The sequence below is a fragment of the Rhincodon typus genome, chromosome 5 (genome assembly GCF_021869965.1).
Source record: "Rhincodon typus isolate 14 chromosome 5, sRhiTyp1.1, whole genome shotgun sequence".
Lineage (NCBI taxonomy): Eukaryota > Metazoa > Chordata > Chondrichthyes > Orectolobiformes > Rhincodontidae > Rhincodon > Rhincodon typus.
The window spans coordinates 74,308,965-74,326,757 of NC_063336.1; the positions used below are offsets into that span (position 1 = coordinate 74,308,965).

Genomic DNA, 17,793 nt, shown 5'->3' on the forward strand with positions numbered 1-17,793 from the left:
GTGCTGCGTCCTGCACCTAGGCTGAACTGGAGCAGTTCATCAACTTCACTAACAACTTCCACCCCACCCTCAAATTCACTTGGTCTATCTCAGACACCTCCCTCCCCTTTGTTGACCTCTCTGTTTCCATTTCCGGCGACAGCTTACGTACTGGCATTTGCTATAAACCCACAGACTCCCGTAGCTACCTAGACTACGCCTCCTCTCACCCTGTATCCTGCAAAAACTCCATCCCCTTTTCCCAATTCCTCCGTCTCTGTCACATCTGCTCTGATGAGGAGACGTTCCCCTCCCAAGCATCCCGGATGTCTGCCTTTTTCAAACAACGCTCTTTCCCCCTCCTCCTATGTCATCCTGACAGCCCTCCACCACTCCTCCATTCCCCATTCCATAGCTCTTAACCACCATCCTCCCTCCAAACATAATAAAGAACGTATCCCTCTTGTCCTCACTTTTCACCCCTCCAGCCTCCGCATCCAACACATCATCCTCAAACACTTCTGCCAACTCCATTAGACCCCACCACCCAGAACATCTTCCACTCCCCACCCCTCTCTGCCTTCCGCGAGGACCAGTCCCTTTGCCACCCCTTACTTCGCGCCACACTCCCCACCAACCACTCCAACTCACCCGGTACCTTCCCCTGTAACAGAAAAGATGCAACACCTGCCCACACACTGCCTCCCTCACCTCCATTCAAGGCCCTAAACAGCCCTTCCAAGTGAGACAGAGCATCTCCTCCAACCTAATCTATTGCATCCGGTGCTCCTGATGTGGTCTTCTCTACGTCAGTGAGACCAAATATAGACTAGGCAACCATTTCGCCAAGCATCTCCATGTGGCCCGTAACAGCCAACCCAACCTCCCAGTTACCACCCATTTCAATTCCCTGTCCCACTCCCCCTCCGACATGTCCGTCCTCGGCCTCCTCCACTGTCGCAGCATCTCAAAACGCAAATTTGAAGAACACCACCTTATCTTCTGCCTGGAGGACTCAACACTTGAGTTCTCCAATTTCAAATAACTTGCCATCCATCTCCTGCCTCCCCTTCCAGCCCCACCTTCTCCCTTCCATTCCACCTTCTGATTCTCCCTTTCAGTCACTAACCAGATTCATCCTTCCCATCAACCAACCAAGTCGTACATACCATCGGTGTCCACCTATCACCATCATTCCACCCCCATCCCTTCCCCCCATCTCTTTATCTGACCCCCCTACTCCCACATCCAGGCTTGAAGAAGGTAATACCCAAAACGTTGACTGCTCCTTTCATCCAGATACTGCCTGGCCTCCTATGTTCTTCCAGCCTCCTGTTTGTCTACCTTGGATTCCAGCATCTGCAATTTTTTTTGTCTCAGCTTAAAGTAAATGTCAAGTGTCTGTATTATGAAGCTCTTATGGTAACATATGACAAGTTGTCAATGCGGCTCCATATTTTTTTCTGATTTCCTTGATCTTAACATCTTTTATATTCATGCCTCTTATTTCCAGAGCAGTAGCCCATTCCCCACAGACAGTCACATACACACACACTCCATTACTGGCAGGATAGACAAGCAAATTGCAAATTCCCACACATTATTGGAGTCAAAGACCAATAAAAAGGCCAAGTACAGCTCTTTGTCTTGTTCCAGACACTTTTCTTGGATTTATCAAGCAACCAATCTGTTGTTTCTCCCAGATGGCTGTGAACACTTAGCATCTTTGGAAGGACGACAAGTAGGTGGCGATTCAGGATAGTTCATGTGAGAAATTCCAGCCACAGTGGACAGAAGGGATATGCCTTGAAAAGTAAATATGGCATTGCAGAAGTTAGGAGTTAGTACCTCCTCTTCCCAGATTTTTGTAAAAGGTTCTAAGAGTTTAAATGAGAGCTTGAGTTATAGTTCTGCAAAGCAATGGTGCCCAGGCAAGCAAGCATCACAGTAAAACAGCACAAAGCAGAACACCAACATGACACATGAACATAGAACTTTATGTCTTAACAATCCCTATCTGAGACAAGATGTTCAAAATAAGTTCAGGTTCGAGCTGCAGATCAATGAATAAAATTAAATCCTTCAATGTTTTTCTAACCCTGGTATAAAATCTGAAGAGAATTCTGAAAGTTCACCTTCACAGTGATGTTTGTGACCTCAGCTCCATGTCAAAAACATTAAGCTGAGAAGACAAAACAATCAGCAGGATTGAACTGATAATATTTTCTGGCCTCTTCTTCAAATAAGAAATTTATTCTTCAAATAATTTATAGTTACACATAAACATATAATGATGTTAAACTTGAAGCTAACTTGAATCAAGCTCTAGTCCCTAACATTGCTACAGGATGGCTGGTGAGATCATCTCTGTGCGAAGGAAGCATCAGGCATCCTCCACACAATAGAAGAATACCAAAGTCCAGGGCTGTGAGCTGTTCTGACAGATCTTCCAAAGAGATTTAAGATTTCAATTGAATCCAATGAAGCCTTTGGCTCATGTTCTTGCGAATAGTTTGTTTAAAAGCATCAATAAGTGACCAATCCTAAATAAGACTGCAGAGTTAGACCGCCTTGTGGATTAAGCCCAGTTCCTAAATGTTGTTCATTGTCAATATTTGCACACAGATTATATGCCATGGTCATGATGAGCAAATTCTATAGTCATCAGTACAACATGCAAAATGGCATGTTACTGCACTTTTGAAGTAATATAAACCATGGCATACATAGGTTTAGAAAGCTAAATTTGGACAGGGGCCATGAGGAATACAAAGAAAGTAGGAAAGAACTCAAGCAGGAAATTAGGACAGCAAGGAGGGGCCATGAAATATGCTTGGTGAGTGGCGTTAAAGAGAATCCCAAGGCATTTTACACATACATTAAAAGCAAGATGATAACTCGGGAGACAGTATGACCACACAAGGATAAAGGAGGGAACTTGTGATTGGAGACGGAGAATATGGGCGAGAGCTCAAATGAATACTGTGCATCAGTATTCACCAAGGAAGAGGACATGGAGGAGAGTGAGATGAACGTGGGGCACTCTAATATGCTAGGGCAGGTTGAGGTCAAGATAGATGTGGTGTTAGGTCTCTTGAAGAGCATTAAAGTTAATAAGTCCCCAGGGTCCAATGGGACCCTCTCCAAATTATTGACAGAGGCAAGAAAGGAGACTGCTGGGGCCTTGACCAACATCTTTGTATCCTCTCTAACCAATGGAGAGGTCAATGAGACTGGTGAACAGCTAATGTTGTGCTTCAGTTCAAGAAGGGAAATAGGGATAATCCAGCAAATTATAGACTGGTGAGTCTCACATTGGTGGTTGGGAGAGGGTTCTTAGGGTTTGGACTTACATGCACTTGGAAAATCATGGCCTAATTAGGAACAGTCACCATTGCCCTAGGTCTTGTTTTACAAACTTGATTGGTTTTTTTAAAGAGGAGATGACAAAGGTGATCGATGAGGGTAGAGCAATAGATGTTGTCTAAATGGATTTTAGTAAGGCTTTCAACAAGGACCCTCATGCTAGGCTCATCTAGAAGATGAAGGTGCATGGGTTCCACGGTGACTTGGTCGCTTTGATTCAGAACTGGCTTGTCCATAGAAGGCAAAGGCGAGCAGTTAAAGGATGGTTTTCAGGCTGGCAGTCCATGACTAGTGGTGTTCTGCAGGGATCTGTACTGGGACCTCTGCTGATTGTTTTCATCCAAGTCATTTGTATATATCACATAGATGGGTGAGTTGGTACGTTTGCAGATGACACAAAGATCGGGGGAGTTAGGGATAATATATATGATTGTCAAATAATATAGTGGGATATAGATCACTTGTACACGTGGCCAGAAAAATGGCAGATGGTGTTTAATCCGGGTAAGTGTGAGGGTCTGCACTTTGGGAGATCAAATGTTAAGGGCAAGTATACAGTTAATGGCAGGACCATTAACAGCACTGATGTACAGAGGGATCCTGGGGTCCTACTCAATAGTTCCCTAAAAGTAGTCACACAGGTAGAGAGGATGGTAAAGAAGGCGTACGGTATGCTTGCCTTTATTGGTCGGGACATTGAATACAAGTGTCAGGAAGTGATGTTGCACCTTTATAAAACTTTGGTTAGGCTGCGTTCAATTCTGGTTACCACATGACTGGAAGGATGTGAAGGCTTTGCAGATGATAGAGAAGAGCTTTACCAGGATGCTACCTGGATGAGAGGCTACGAGCTATAAGGACAAGCTGGCCAAACCAGGGTTGTTTTATCTGGAGTTACAGAGGCTCAGGGGAGACCCAACAGAAATTTATAAAATTATGAAAGGCATAGATAGCATTGACGTTAAGAATCTATTTCCCCCAGAGTTGTAATGTCTAATACTAGAAGACATGCATTTAAGGTAAAAGGGGGAAAGTTCAAAGGAGATGTGGGGGACAAGCTTTGTTTTTAAACACAGTTATAGAGTCATAGAGCTGTACAGGATGGAAACAGACCCTTCGGTCCAACTCATTCATGCTGACCAGATATCCCAGATAAATCTAGTCCCATTGGCCAGCATTTGGCCCACATTCCTCTAAACCCTTCCTTTTAATATACCCATCCAGATGCCTTTTAAATGTAATTGTACCAGCTTCCACCACTTCCTCTGGCAGCTCATTCCATACACACACCACTCTTTGCAATGAAAAAGTTGCCTCTTAGGTCCCTTTTAAATCTTTCTCCTCTCATCTCAAAACCATGTCCTCTAGTTTACGACTCTTCCACCCCAGGAAAAAGACCTTGTCTATTTACCCTATCCGTGCCCCTCATGGTTTTATAAACCTCTATACAGTCACCTCTCAGCCTTTAATACTCCAGGGAAAATAGTTCCAGCCTATCAGTCTCTCCCTATAGTTTAAACCCTCCAATCCTGGCAACACCCTTGTAAATCTTTTCTGAACCCTGTCGAGTTTCACAACATTCTTCCTACAGCAGTGCCTAACCAATGTCCTGTACAGTCGCAACATGACCTCCCAACTCCTATATTCAAAGCACTGCCGAATAAAGGCAAGTATACCAAATGCCTTCTTCACTATCCTATCTACTCGCGACTCCACTTTCAAGGAAGTGGTAGGTACCTGGAACACACCACCAGGGGCAGTGAAGGCAGATATGATAGGGGTGTTTAAGGGGTTTTAGATAAGCATATGAATAAGCAAGAAATGGAGGGATATGGACCACAGGCAGGCAGAAGGGATGAGTTTGCCTTGGTGTCATTTTCGGCTCAACATGGTGGGCTGAAGGGTTTGTGCAAATGCTGTACTGTTCTATGGTCTATAGGCCCTGATGAAAATCTAAAATATTGTACAGAAGACTTTATTCTTTAATTTGAGAAACATTCACCAATATTCTTGTTTGGCAATTTGGAAGTAGGTAACTTTTAATTGACCAAATTGCCAACCAACTGGCTTCCTTCCTGGCCTCCATGCTAGATTATGTTGTAATTCACTCAACTGCTGTCATCTCTCCCACTCAAATCTGCCACTCATCTTTGCAAAGAACTCATCGTGGACAGTTTTGTCCTCACCAACTACCCCATCACCAACCACTATTACCTCTCCAAATCCCTTGAAATATTGTCTCTTAAATCCACGTCTACCTTTCCCACAGTCATATCTTCACCATACTATTGTTCTCAAATTCATCTCATCTGGATGAACTGGTCATCTTGTTCCACTCTTTGTCTGTCCAGTGGTAGGCAGATCATATCTGGCAATGACTTCTAATCTGCTGTCACATCAATAACTCTGGAGTCTAAGGACATATCTTTGATCCAATTCCATTCCTCATTCACATGCTGCACCTTGATGAAATTGTCTAAAAAACATCAGGTGCCATATGTTCACTGATGACTGCCAATTCTAAACCACTTTTTGATCCTTGCAATCCCTCTGCTTATTTGATAACCAGCACCAACTGAGCTAATCTTCCTCCAATTCAACATTGGGAAAGCCAAAGCCATTATCCGAGCCTCCCACAAAGCCTAATCTCCCTGATCAAAGCCTCAAGGCGAACTAGGCTGCAACAAGCCAAGGCATCCTATTTGACCCTAAGCTGGCCATGTGACCCAAAATTCTTTCCCTCAGCACATCCAGTGCTAAAATCCTCAACCACAATTCCGTTACCTACGGACTCACTCAAATCATTCCAAGACTCCACTGGCCACCACACCACAATTTCAACATCCTTAAATTCAAGTTGCAAACCATGAACAAAGAAAAGCAAACAGCTGAAGCCAGCTACTCCCAATGCACAGGGATGGTGAAATAGGATATATCCTCTCCTGACTGAAAGCAGCTGTGGAGAAGATTTTGGTCTAAAATCTACCTTGTGGCTACTTTTTTGAGAAAACATAAAATGCACTTTTTTATAATTTTATTTAAGCAAGACAAATGTAAGAAGTAATAACATTTCAGATTTGCCCACACCATTGCTTATAATCACACTAACAATCTCCAGGAGAGAAAGCTTAACGTCTCCTTATTCAAACTTCCCAATCCAATTATTATAAATTAGCTATTCAGCTTTTACAGCAAAAAGCAAATCATCTCACGCATTACACTAAAAATAAATCTCCTTTAAATCTGCTCTGCACAGGTATTACACCTAAACAAAATCCAAAATATTTCAAGATAAGACAAGGTCAATAGTTAGCACAATCCTGAGTTTGTGATTTAGACAAGTGAACAAAAACAAACCAGCCAGAGGCTCCCTCTACAGTGTTGCTGCCCGCCCCAAAACATTGGGGAAACATAGCAAACTGACACGAGAATGCTCAAATTTTACCTGATGCAGCTGCAAATCCGATTTTGGAACAGGATTGGAAACCATAGGACCAAATATATCAAGATCATCATTCAAGCTTGTACTCGAAGTGGCACTGCCATTAGCAACAGGAGCTTCAATTGGAATATCTAATGAAAAAAGAGACAATGCAAATTCACCAAAGTACAACAGGCTGTTTATAACGTTGGTTGGAAACCAAATCCAATGATACGTCTTTTATCCTAAAAAGAATGCTATTGTTTGGCACAACCTACGAAGTTGATTGAAAATGATAATTTTAATTTAACATTTCAAAATAGAATGACATTTCTGAAGAAGGGGCCAGACCCGCAAGGTCAGCTTTCCTGCTCCTCTGATGCTACTTGGCCTGCTGTGTTCATCCAGTTCTACACCTTGTTATCTGACATCAACGCTATGTCCTCTGGTTTCAAAAGCTACTATTTTTCCAGATACAAATACAAAAATACTAGAAACACTCAGCAGTTCTGGCAACATCTGAGGAAAGTGAACGAGTGCTAATGTTTTGATTCTAAAGACTCTTTTTCAGAACTTCTTCAGTGCATCTGTTTCAATGCAAGAAGTGTAACAGATGAACTTAGAGCTTGGATTAGTACTTAGAACGATGATGTTGTTGCTATTACAGAGACTTGGTTAAGGGAGCGACAAGAATCGGAGCTGGGACCACTGCTTTTCGTTATTTATATGAATGATTTGGATGTGAACATCAAAGGTATGGTTAGTAAGTTTGCAGATGACACCAAAATTGGTGGTGTAGTGGACAGCAAAGAAGGTTACCTCAGCGTATAACAGGACCTTGAGCAGATAGGCCAATGGGCGAAGGAGTGGCAGATGGAGTTTAATTTAGATAAATGTGAGGTGCTGCATTTTGGGAAGGCAAATCAGGGCAGGACTTATATACTTAATAGTAACGTCCTGGGGAGTGTTGCTGAACAAAGAGACAATGGTGTGTAGGTTCATAGTTCCTTGAAGGTGGAGTCCCACGTAGACAGGTTAGTGAAGAAAGTGTTTGGTATGTTGCCTTTATTGGTCAGTGCATTGAGTTTAAGAGTTGGGAGATCATGTCATGGCTGTACAGGACATTGGTTAGACCTCTTTTGGATACTGCGTTCAATTCTGGTCTCCCTGCTAAAGGAAGGATGTTGTGAAACTTGAAAGGATTCAGAAAAGATTTACAAGGATGTTGCCAAGGTTGGAGGGTTTGAGGTATACGGAGAGACTGAATAGACTATTCTATGTTCTATGTTCTAGACTGGGACTATTTTCTCTGGAGTGTCGGAGGCTGAGAGGTGATGTTATAGAGGTTAATAAAATCATGACAGGCTGGAAAGGGCGAATAGACAAGGTCTTTTCCCAGGGTGGGGGGAGTCAAAAACCAGAGGGCATAGGTTTAAGGTGAGATGGGAACTATTTAAAAGGGACCTAAGGAGCAAGTTTTTCACACAGAGAGTGGTGCGTGTATGAAATGAGCTGCCAGAGGTGGTGGTGGAGGCTGGTACAATTACATTTAAAAGGCATCTGGATGGGTATGTGAACAGGAAGGGTTTAGAGGAATATGGGCCAAACACTGGCAAATGAGACTAGATTAATTTAGGATATCCGGGCAGCATGGACGAGTTGGACTAAAGGGTCTGTTTCCATTCTGTCCAGCTCTATGACTCCAGCATCTGCAGTATTTTTCTTTTATTCACTCGGATTGTTCAGTATTGAAAGTCTATTGTACCGATTTTTTTAGACAGTAATCTGAGTTTAAAAAATGAAGTTGGGGATTATCAGATAGACCATGATCTCGTGGAAAAGCAGAGGAGATTGAATTAGATGAATGGCCTACTTCTGCTCCTATGTTTAGTGGTTTTAACATTAAAGGGAAAATCAAAAACTTCTATGGCCTTATTCAACATGGTCCTTGACTGAAACAAATAAGTATTTCCAACCAGTCTGCCACGCACACCTCGCTAAAGTCAATGTAAGACCGTATTGACTGCACTGCCTTTAATCTTCCTTGCTGCTCCCTGAAACTCAATCACATTAATGAGACACAATCTTCCTTCAACAAATCTATGCTGACGATTCTCATGCTTCTCTCAGGAAAACAGTCTTTCGGAATTGATTCCAACAATTCTCCTATGTTAGGCCAACCATAATATAATTATTTGGTCTATCCCAGGCTCCATTTTTAAAAAATGTTACAATGTTAGCAATCCTCCAGGATCACGCATGCATCCAGCAAACATTAGAAAATGGTAGTCAGGGTATTCATTGTTTCGTCAGACGGAGCTGGTGCAAAGTAATTACTCCCTGGTGTAGCAGGGAGGGTTTCAGAAATATCAATTATTGGAAGGTCTTCTGGGGCAGGTGGGACCTGTACAAGAAGAACGCATTAACCTAAAGTGGAGGGGAACCAATATCCTGGCAGGAGGTTCAGTAGCGTGGAGGGTTGAGACTAGTGTGGTGGGGGAGTGGGAACCAGAGTATAAAATCAGCACGTAAAACGACTAAGAAGTCAGAGACTAAGACCAGTAAGGCTAAAAGGAAGAACAGACAGGGAGAGGTTGCTGAACATGGCAGGACTGGCAGTCTGAAGTGTATTTGTTTTAATGCAATATGTATGACCGGTAAGGCAGCTGAATTTAGAGCTTGGATTAGTACATACAAATATGATGTTGCAGATGTTACTGAGAATTGGTTGAGAGATGGACAAGACTGGCTGCTTAATATTCCAGGATTTAAATGTTTCAGGAAAAATGGAGATCAATATAAAAGAGGTGGGGGAGTTGTGTTACTAATAAAGGGAGACTATCACAGCTGTACAGAGAGATGACACTCTGGACGGCTCATCCAGCAAGGAACTACGGGTTCTCAAGAATTCAAGAATTAGAACTCAAGAATTAGAAAAGTTCAATCATTTTGATGGAATTGTATTACAGGCCTCCCAACAGCCAGTAGGTGATAGAAGAACAGATATGTAGTCAGATTATGGAAAAATGTAAAAAAAAGGGTTATTGTGGTCGGTGATTTTAACTTTCCTGTATTGATTGGGACTCGCTTGATGCCAAAGGCTTGAATGGGGGGGTATTTGTTAGGTGTGCCCTTTTTTCTGAAGATTACTGACAAGAGTAATCCTCGAAAGTGATAAATTTGGGGAAGGCTAACTACTACAGTACTAGGTAGGAACACAGACTGGAGACAGCTGTTTGAGGTAAAATCCATGTCTGGCATGTGGGAATCTTTTAAAGGCCAGTCAAATAGAATTCAGGACCAGCATGTTCCTATGAAAATGAAGGATAAGGCTGACAATATTCGGGAATCTTGGATGACAAGAGAAATTGAGAGTTTAGTCAAAAGAAAAAGGAGGTATATGTAAGGTTTAGGAAACTAAAGACAGATAGAAACTTTGAAGAATACAAAGATAGCAGGAAAGAACTCAAATAGCAAAAGGGGTGAAATGTCTTTGGCAAACAAAATTAAGAAAAATCCTAAGGCATTTCACACATATATAAGGAGCAAGGGGGTAGTTGGAGAAAATGTAGGTCCACTTATGAACGAAGGAAGGAATTTATATATGGGCAAGGTCCTTAACGAATACTTTGCATCATTATTCGCAAAAGAGAAGAACACGATGGATGGTGAGTCTCGGGAGTGGTATGCTGATATTCTAGAGCATGTCAATATAAAAAAAAGGTGGTGTTGGATTTTTATTCGAAAAGCATAATGGAATACAAGACTCCAGGACCTGATGGGATCTTTCCAAAATGCTGAGGGAAGCAGGTCAGGAAATTGCTGGGGCCTTGTACAAAATCCTCTTTAGTCACATTAGAGGTCCCAGAGGATTGGAGAATAGCCAACATTGTTCCTTTGTTGAAGAAGTGCAATAGGGGTAATCCGGAAAATTACAGGCCAATGAGCCTTATATCAGTGGTAGAGAAATTACTGGAGTGAATTATTAGGGGTAGGATTTACTCATATTTGGAAAAAATATGGACTTATTAGCGATACGCAGAATGGCGTTGGCAGGGAAGGCCTTGTCTCATAAACTTGATTGAATTTTTTGAGGAAGTGTACATACACAGACTAAAAGCAAGAGGATAACTAGGGAGAAGGTATGACAACTCAAGGATAAAGGAGGGAACTTGTGCTTGGAGGCAGAGGATGTGGACAAAATCCTAAATGCGTACTTTGCATCAGTGCTCACCCAGAAGGACACAGAATCAAAGTCATACAGCACGGTCCAACCAGTCCATACCGAACGGCATCACAAACTAAACTAGATCGACCTGCCTGGTCCTGGCCCATATCCCTCCAAAACTTTGCTATTCATGTACTTATCCAAATGTCTTTTAAACATTGTAATTGTACCCATATCCACCACTTCCTCAGAAAGTTCGTTCCACCTCTGTGTAAAAAATTTGCCCCTCATGTCTTTTTTAAATCTCTCTCTTCTCACCATAAAAATTTGTCCCCCAGTCTTGAAATCTCCCGAGCTAGGGAAAAGACAACCACCATTAACTCTATCTATACCCCTCGTTATTTTATCAAATTCTGTAAGGTCACCTCTCAACCTCCCACGCTCTAGTGAAAAAAGTCCCAGCCTATCCAGCCTTTCTTTGACTCAAACCGGCGACATACTGGTAAAATCTCTTCTGAACCCTCTCCAGCTTAATAATACCCTTCCTTTAACTGCATGACCAGAATTGGACACAGTATTCCAGAAGAGGTCTCACCAATGGCCTGTATAACCTCAACTTGACTTCTCAACTCCTATATTCAAAGGACTGAGCAATGAAGGCAAGCGTGCTAAATGCCTTTTTGACCACCCTGTCTATGTGTGACGCAAACTTCAAAGAATTATCTTCCTGAACCCCTAGGTCTCTCTGTTTTACAACACCTGACCTGGAAGAGGGCAGCTGAGTGGTGACGATTTGCATCAGTGCAGTCACTGCTTCCAGAAGGTGGTTTGAGGAGGGGCTGTTGTCAAGTGACATCACGGCTGGCTCTGTTCTTAAGAAGGGAAGGACAAAGAGCACAGCAGCAGTAATTATAAGGGACTCTATAGTAAGGGGTCCAGGTAAGCACTTCTGTGGACATAAAAGAGACTCCAGGATGGTATGCTGTCTTCCTGGTGGCAGGGTCCTAGATGTCTCTGAATGGGCAGAAAGCATTCTGAAGAGAGACGGTGAACAGCCAGAGGTCATGGTACACATTCCTACTAACGACATAGGTAGGGTGAGTAACGAGGTCCTGCAGCAGCAGTTCAGGGAGTTAGGGAAAAGTTAAAAAGCAGGTTGTAATCTTGGGATTACTCCCTGTGCCAAGTGCCAGTGAAGCTAGAAATACAGCTCAACACATGGCTAAACAGATGGTGTAGGAGGGAGGGTTTCTGATATGTGAACTATTGGAGTGTCTTCCAGGGCAGGTGGGACCTGTTCAAGAAGGACGGGTTGCATCTTGAGAGGCACAAATATTCTGGCTGGGAGGTTTGATGGTGTCACTCGGGAGGATTTAAACCAGCTTGGCAGGGGGATGGGAACCAAAGCAAAGGTGAATTGACTGAAAGCGAAGTAGAGAACAGGGCCAGTAAGACTCGGAGGAAGAGCAGGCAGGGTGTGGTGGCTGATCAAAGCATGTCTAGTGGACTGAAGTACATCTGTTTCAATAGAGAAGTTTAACAGGTAAGGCAGATGAGCTTAAGAGATTGGATTAGTACTTCGAACTATGATGTTGTTGCTATTACAGAGACTAGGTTAAGAGAGGGACAGCATTGGCAGCTTAACATTCCAGGATACAGATATTTCAGGCGGGATAGAGGGGGATATAAAAGGGGTGGGGGAGTTGCAATACTTGTTAAGGAGCATATCACAGCTGTACTGTGGGAGAACACCTCAAATGGTTCATAGAGCGAGGCAATACGGGTAGAGCTCAGGAACAGGAAGGGTGCGATCACAATGTTTGGGGTTTACTATAGGCTCCCAACAGCCAGCGGGAGATAGAAGAACAGATAGGTAGACAGATTTTGGCAAGATGTAAAAGTAACAGGGTTGTTGTTGCGGGTGATGTTAACTTCCCATATATTGACTGGGATTCACTTAGTGCTTGGGGCTCAGATGGGACAAAGTTTGCAGGGAGCATCCAGGAGGGCTTCTTGAAACTGTATGTAGATAGTCCAACTAGGAAGGAGGCCATACTGGACCTAGTATTGGGGAATGACCTGGCCAGGTGGTTGACGCCTCAGCAGGGGAGCAGCTCAGGAACAGTAATCACAATTCAGTAAGCTTTAAGGTACTGATGGATAATGACAAGCATAGTTGTCAGGTGAATCTGCTAAATTTGGGGAAGGCTAATTACAATAATATCAGGCAGGAAGTAAAGAATGTAGATTCGAGGCAGATGTTTGAGGGCAAATTAAAATCTGGTATATGGGAGGCTTTCAAGTGTAAGTTGATAGAAACTCAGGACTGGCACGTTCCTGTAAGGATGAAGAATAAGTATGGCAAGTTTAGGGAACCTTGGATAACGAGAGATATTGGCAGCCTAGTCAAAAAAAAACAAAGCATTTGTCAAAGCTAGGAGGCTGGGAACACACGAAGCAAGGGTGGAATACAAGGAAAGTTGAAAGAAACTTAAGCAAGGAGTCAGTGGGGCTAAAAGGGTTCATGAAAAGTCATTGGCCAACAGGATTAAGGAAAATTCCAAGGCTTTTTATACATATATAAATAGCAAGAGGGAAGCCAGGGAGATGGTTGGCTCACTCAAGGACAGGGAAGGGAATTTGTGTGCAGAGCCAGAGGAAATGGGCGAGGTATTAAATGAGTGCTTTGTGTCAGTATTCACCATAGAGAAGAACTTGGTAGATGATGAGTCTGGGGAAGGGTGTGTAGACAGTATGGGTCATGTTGAGATCAAAAGAGGAGGTATTGAGGGTCTTGAAAAATGTTAAGGTAGACAAGTCTCCAGGGCCTGATGGGATATACCCCAAAATACTAAGACAGACAAGGAAGGAAATTGCCGGGGCCTTGAGAGAAATCTTTGTATCCTCACTGGCTACAGGGAAGATCCCAGAGGATTGGAGAATAGACAGTGTTGTTCCTTTGTTTGAGAAGGGTGGCATGGATAATCCAGCTAATTACAGGCCGGTGAGCCTTTATGTCAGTTGTAGGGAAATTGTTGGAGAGGATTCTTTGAGACAGGATATACTCTCAAATGGAAATAAGTGGCTGTATTATCAAAAGGCAACAATGGTTTTGTGAAGGGGAGGTTGTGTCTCACTAACTTGATTGAGTTTTTTGAGGAAGTGATGAAGGTGATCGATGAGGGTCGGGCAGTGGATGTTGACTACATGGACTTCAGTAAGGCCTTTGACAAGGTCCCTCATGGGGACACATCCCTGAATACTACAGGCAATTTAGCATGGCCAATCCACTAGCCTGCACATCTTTGGACTATGGGAGGAAACCAGAGCACCCGGAGGATACCCACGCAGACACGGGGAGAATGTGCAAATTTCACACAGTCGCCTGAGGGTGGAATCGAACCCATGTCCCTGGTGCTGTGAGGCAGCAGTGCTAACCACTGTTCACCGTGCAGCCCATAGTGACTGTGACTAGTGGCATTCCTCAGGGATCAGCATTGGGATCTTTGCTATTTGTAATATATATAAATGATTTGAAGGAAAGTGTAACTGGTTTGATTAGCAAGTTTGCAGATGACACAAAGGTTGGTGGAATTGCGGATAGAGATGAGGACCATCAAAGGATATAGCTGGATATACATTGGTTGGTGACTTGGGCAAAGGGATGGCAGATGGAGCTTAATCTGGAAAAATGTGAGGTAATGCATTTTGGAAGGTCTAATCCAGATGGAAAATATACAGTAAATGGCAGAACCCTTAACAGTACTGATAGGCAGAGGGATCTGGGTGTACAGGTACACAGGTCACTGAAAGTGGCAACGCAGGTGAAGGTAGCCAACAAGGCACACGGCATGCTTGCCTTAATGGCCGGGGCAGCGAGTATAAAAATTGGCAGTTAATGTTGCAGCTTTATAGAACCTTAGTTAGGCCACATTTGGAATATTGTGTTCAATTCTGGTCGCCACACTAGCAGACAGATATGGTGGCTTTGGAGGGGGTACAGAAAAGATTTACCAGGATGTTGCCTGGTATGGAGGGCATCAGCTACGAGGAGAGATTGGAGAAACTTGGGTTGTTCTCACTGGAATGATGGAGGTTGAGCGGTGAACTGATAGAGTTCTACAAGATTAAGAAGAGCATGGACACAGTAGACAGTCAGAAGCTTTTTCACAGGGTGGAAGAGTCAGTTACTAGGGGGCATAGGTTTAAGGTTGGAGGGGCTAGGTCTAAAGGTGACATACAAGGCAAGTTTTTTTTACACAGAAGGTGGTGGGTGCCTGGAACTCGCTGCCAGGGGAGGTAGTGGAAGGAGATACAACAGTGACTTTTAAAGGGCATCTTGACAAATACATGAATAGAATGGGAATAGAGGGATATGGTCCCCGGAAGGGTAAGGGATGTTAGTTGTGATGGGCAGCATGTCGGCGCAGGCTTGGAGGGTTGAAGGACCTGTTCCTGTGCTGTAATTTTCTTTGTTCTTTTGTTCTTTGTACTACCCAAGGCCCTACCATTAATTGTATAAGCACTACCAGTGTTTGTTGAACCACAATGCAAAACCTCACATTTATCTAGAATGAACTCCATGTATCGTTTTCGAATCCATTGACCCATTTCATCAAGATCCCTTTCAATCTTAGAAAATCTTCTTCATGTCCCCAATTTTGGTGATGTTGTTACAAAGTTGGGTAGAGTATTCATTAATTGGAAGGCAGGAAGTTCGAATTTTTTGAATAAAAATGGTCGTGGGGAAAAGAGTGCCAGGGTCCCTATAAGAGCTTGTGCTTTGCCTTGCTTGGAAGTTTATAAATGTAGGTGCACAGAGAGTGCCCAAATGTATAGAACAGCCAAGTATCATTTTTTCCAAGACAACAATTTTGAATTTGGTCAATTAATTTTAACCAAGGTCCTAGATACAGAAAGCCAATTGAATTTAAATCTGATGGTGTTGACAACCTGAAACCAATCATATTGTAAGAATGTGATTATGTCATTACGGGCATGGAAGATGAGAGCATTTGGAAAATCGGGCAGAGCCATCCGTCACCTGCCAAAGTTAGCACCATTTGGCTCGCAGACAAATCCCATCTAATTAATCAAAAGTACCACGGTATTTTTGTTCAAAGGCCTCACTGAAGAAATTATAGAGATAAAAAATCCCTGACAGCAGAAATAGCGGATGAAAGACATTTGTGAAGAGAGCAGAAATGACAGAATATTCCAGATGACAGCCTGTGCGAACTTGGAGAGATTAAGTAATAATTCATTGTTCTCTTATTAATTAGATTTATTTAGTCAGATTTGTGTTTATTTGAACCGTATTCCAGTATGATTTAGAACAGTTAAGAAGTAGATAGTTGTCAACTGCAGATCAGGGATTTTCTTTCTTTTAACCACTCTTAATAGAGAAGCTCACCTTTCCCCTCATAATCTGGGTGTTTCGAGGGAAACCCTTACTCCCACCATAACAGATTGGGGCTTGTGTTTTAGTTTAATTATCAGAGGGGTTTGGCCATTCCCCCGCCGTAACATTGTGTGGAAACTTACTAACCATGCCTTCTGTTTTATCATCCAAATCATTTATATAAATGGCAAACAAAAAAGGACCCAGAACCGATTTCTGTTGGAGCACCGCTGGTGATAGGCCTTCAGTCCGAAAAGCAAACTTCCTCCACCATTCTGTCTCCTGTCGTTAAGCCAAATATGTATTCAACTGACAAGCTCACCCTGAATCCCATGTGACCTAACTTTACTAATAAATCCACTAGGTGGTTTATCAAAGGCTTCACTAAAGTCCAAGTAAACAATGTCTACTGCTTTGTCCTTTTCAATCTTTTTGGTAACTTCCTCAAAAAACTCAATCAAGTTTGTGAGACAATTTTCCTCGCATAAATCCAGGATGGTGAGATTAGTGTAGAGCATGCCAACATACTTGGGCATTTTGAGTACAAGAAAGAAGTTGTGTTGGGTCTCTTGAGGAGCATTAAGGTGGATAAGCCCCCAGGACCGATGGGATCTACCCCAGCTCATTGAGAGAGGCAAGAGAGGAGATTGTTGGGGCCTTGACTAAGATCTCTGTATCCTCACTAACCATTGCAGTGGTCCTAGAGGGCTGAAGAGTAGCTGAAGTTGTTCCTCTGTTCAAGAAGGGAAATAGGGATAATCCAGGAAACTATAGACTAATGAGTCTCACATCGTTGGTTGGGAAGCTATTGGAGAGAATTCTTAGCAATAGGATTTACGCACATTTAGAAAAGCATGGCCTAATTAGGGACAGACAGCATGGCTTAGACTGGGGTGACTATGTCTAACAAACTTTTGAGGAGGTGACAAAGGTGATCGCTGATGGTAGAGCAGTGGTCTACATCCATGTCTACATGGATTTTAGTAAAGCTTTCGACGAGGTCCCTCATTGTAGGCTCATCCAGAAGATTAAGATGCATGGGATCCACAAGTGACCTGGCCACTTGGATTCAGAATTGGCTTGCCCACAGAAGGCAGAAGGTGGCAGTGGAAGTATGTTTTTCAGGCTCATGGAGGTCCCTGACTAGTGGTGTTCTGCAGGGATCCGAACCGGGACCTCTGCTGATTGTGATACATATATATATATATAAATGACCTGGATGAAAACGCACATGGGTGGGTTAGCAAGTTTGCAGACAACACAAAGATTGGAGGTGTTGTGGATAGTGTAGAAGGTTGTCAAATGATACAGTTGGATATAGATCAGTTGCAGATATGGGTGGAGAAATGGCAGATGGAGTTTGATCTGGGTAAGTGGGAGGTGCTACACTTTGGGAGATCAAATGTTAAGGAAAATTATACAGTTAATGGCAGGACCCTGAACAGCACTGATGTAACA

At 43.0% G+C, this 17,793-nt stretch overlaps 1 protein-coding gene across 1 annotated transcript in view; it reads right to left on the bottom strand.

Moving 5' to 3' along the window:
- Positions 1-17,793, bottom strand: part of LOC109930086 (stromal membrane-associated protein 1-like) — a 251,251-nt gene that overhangs the window by 63,678 nt on the left and 169,780 nt on the right. The window contains exon 9 of the mRNA XM_048597072.1: positions 6,791-6,918. Coding sequence (XP_048453029.1) covers positions 6,791-6,918 — 128 coding nt within the window. The remainder of the gene's footprint in view (positions 1-6,790; positions 6,919-17,793) is intronic.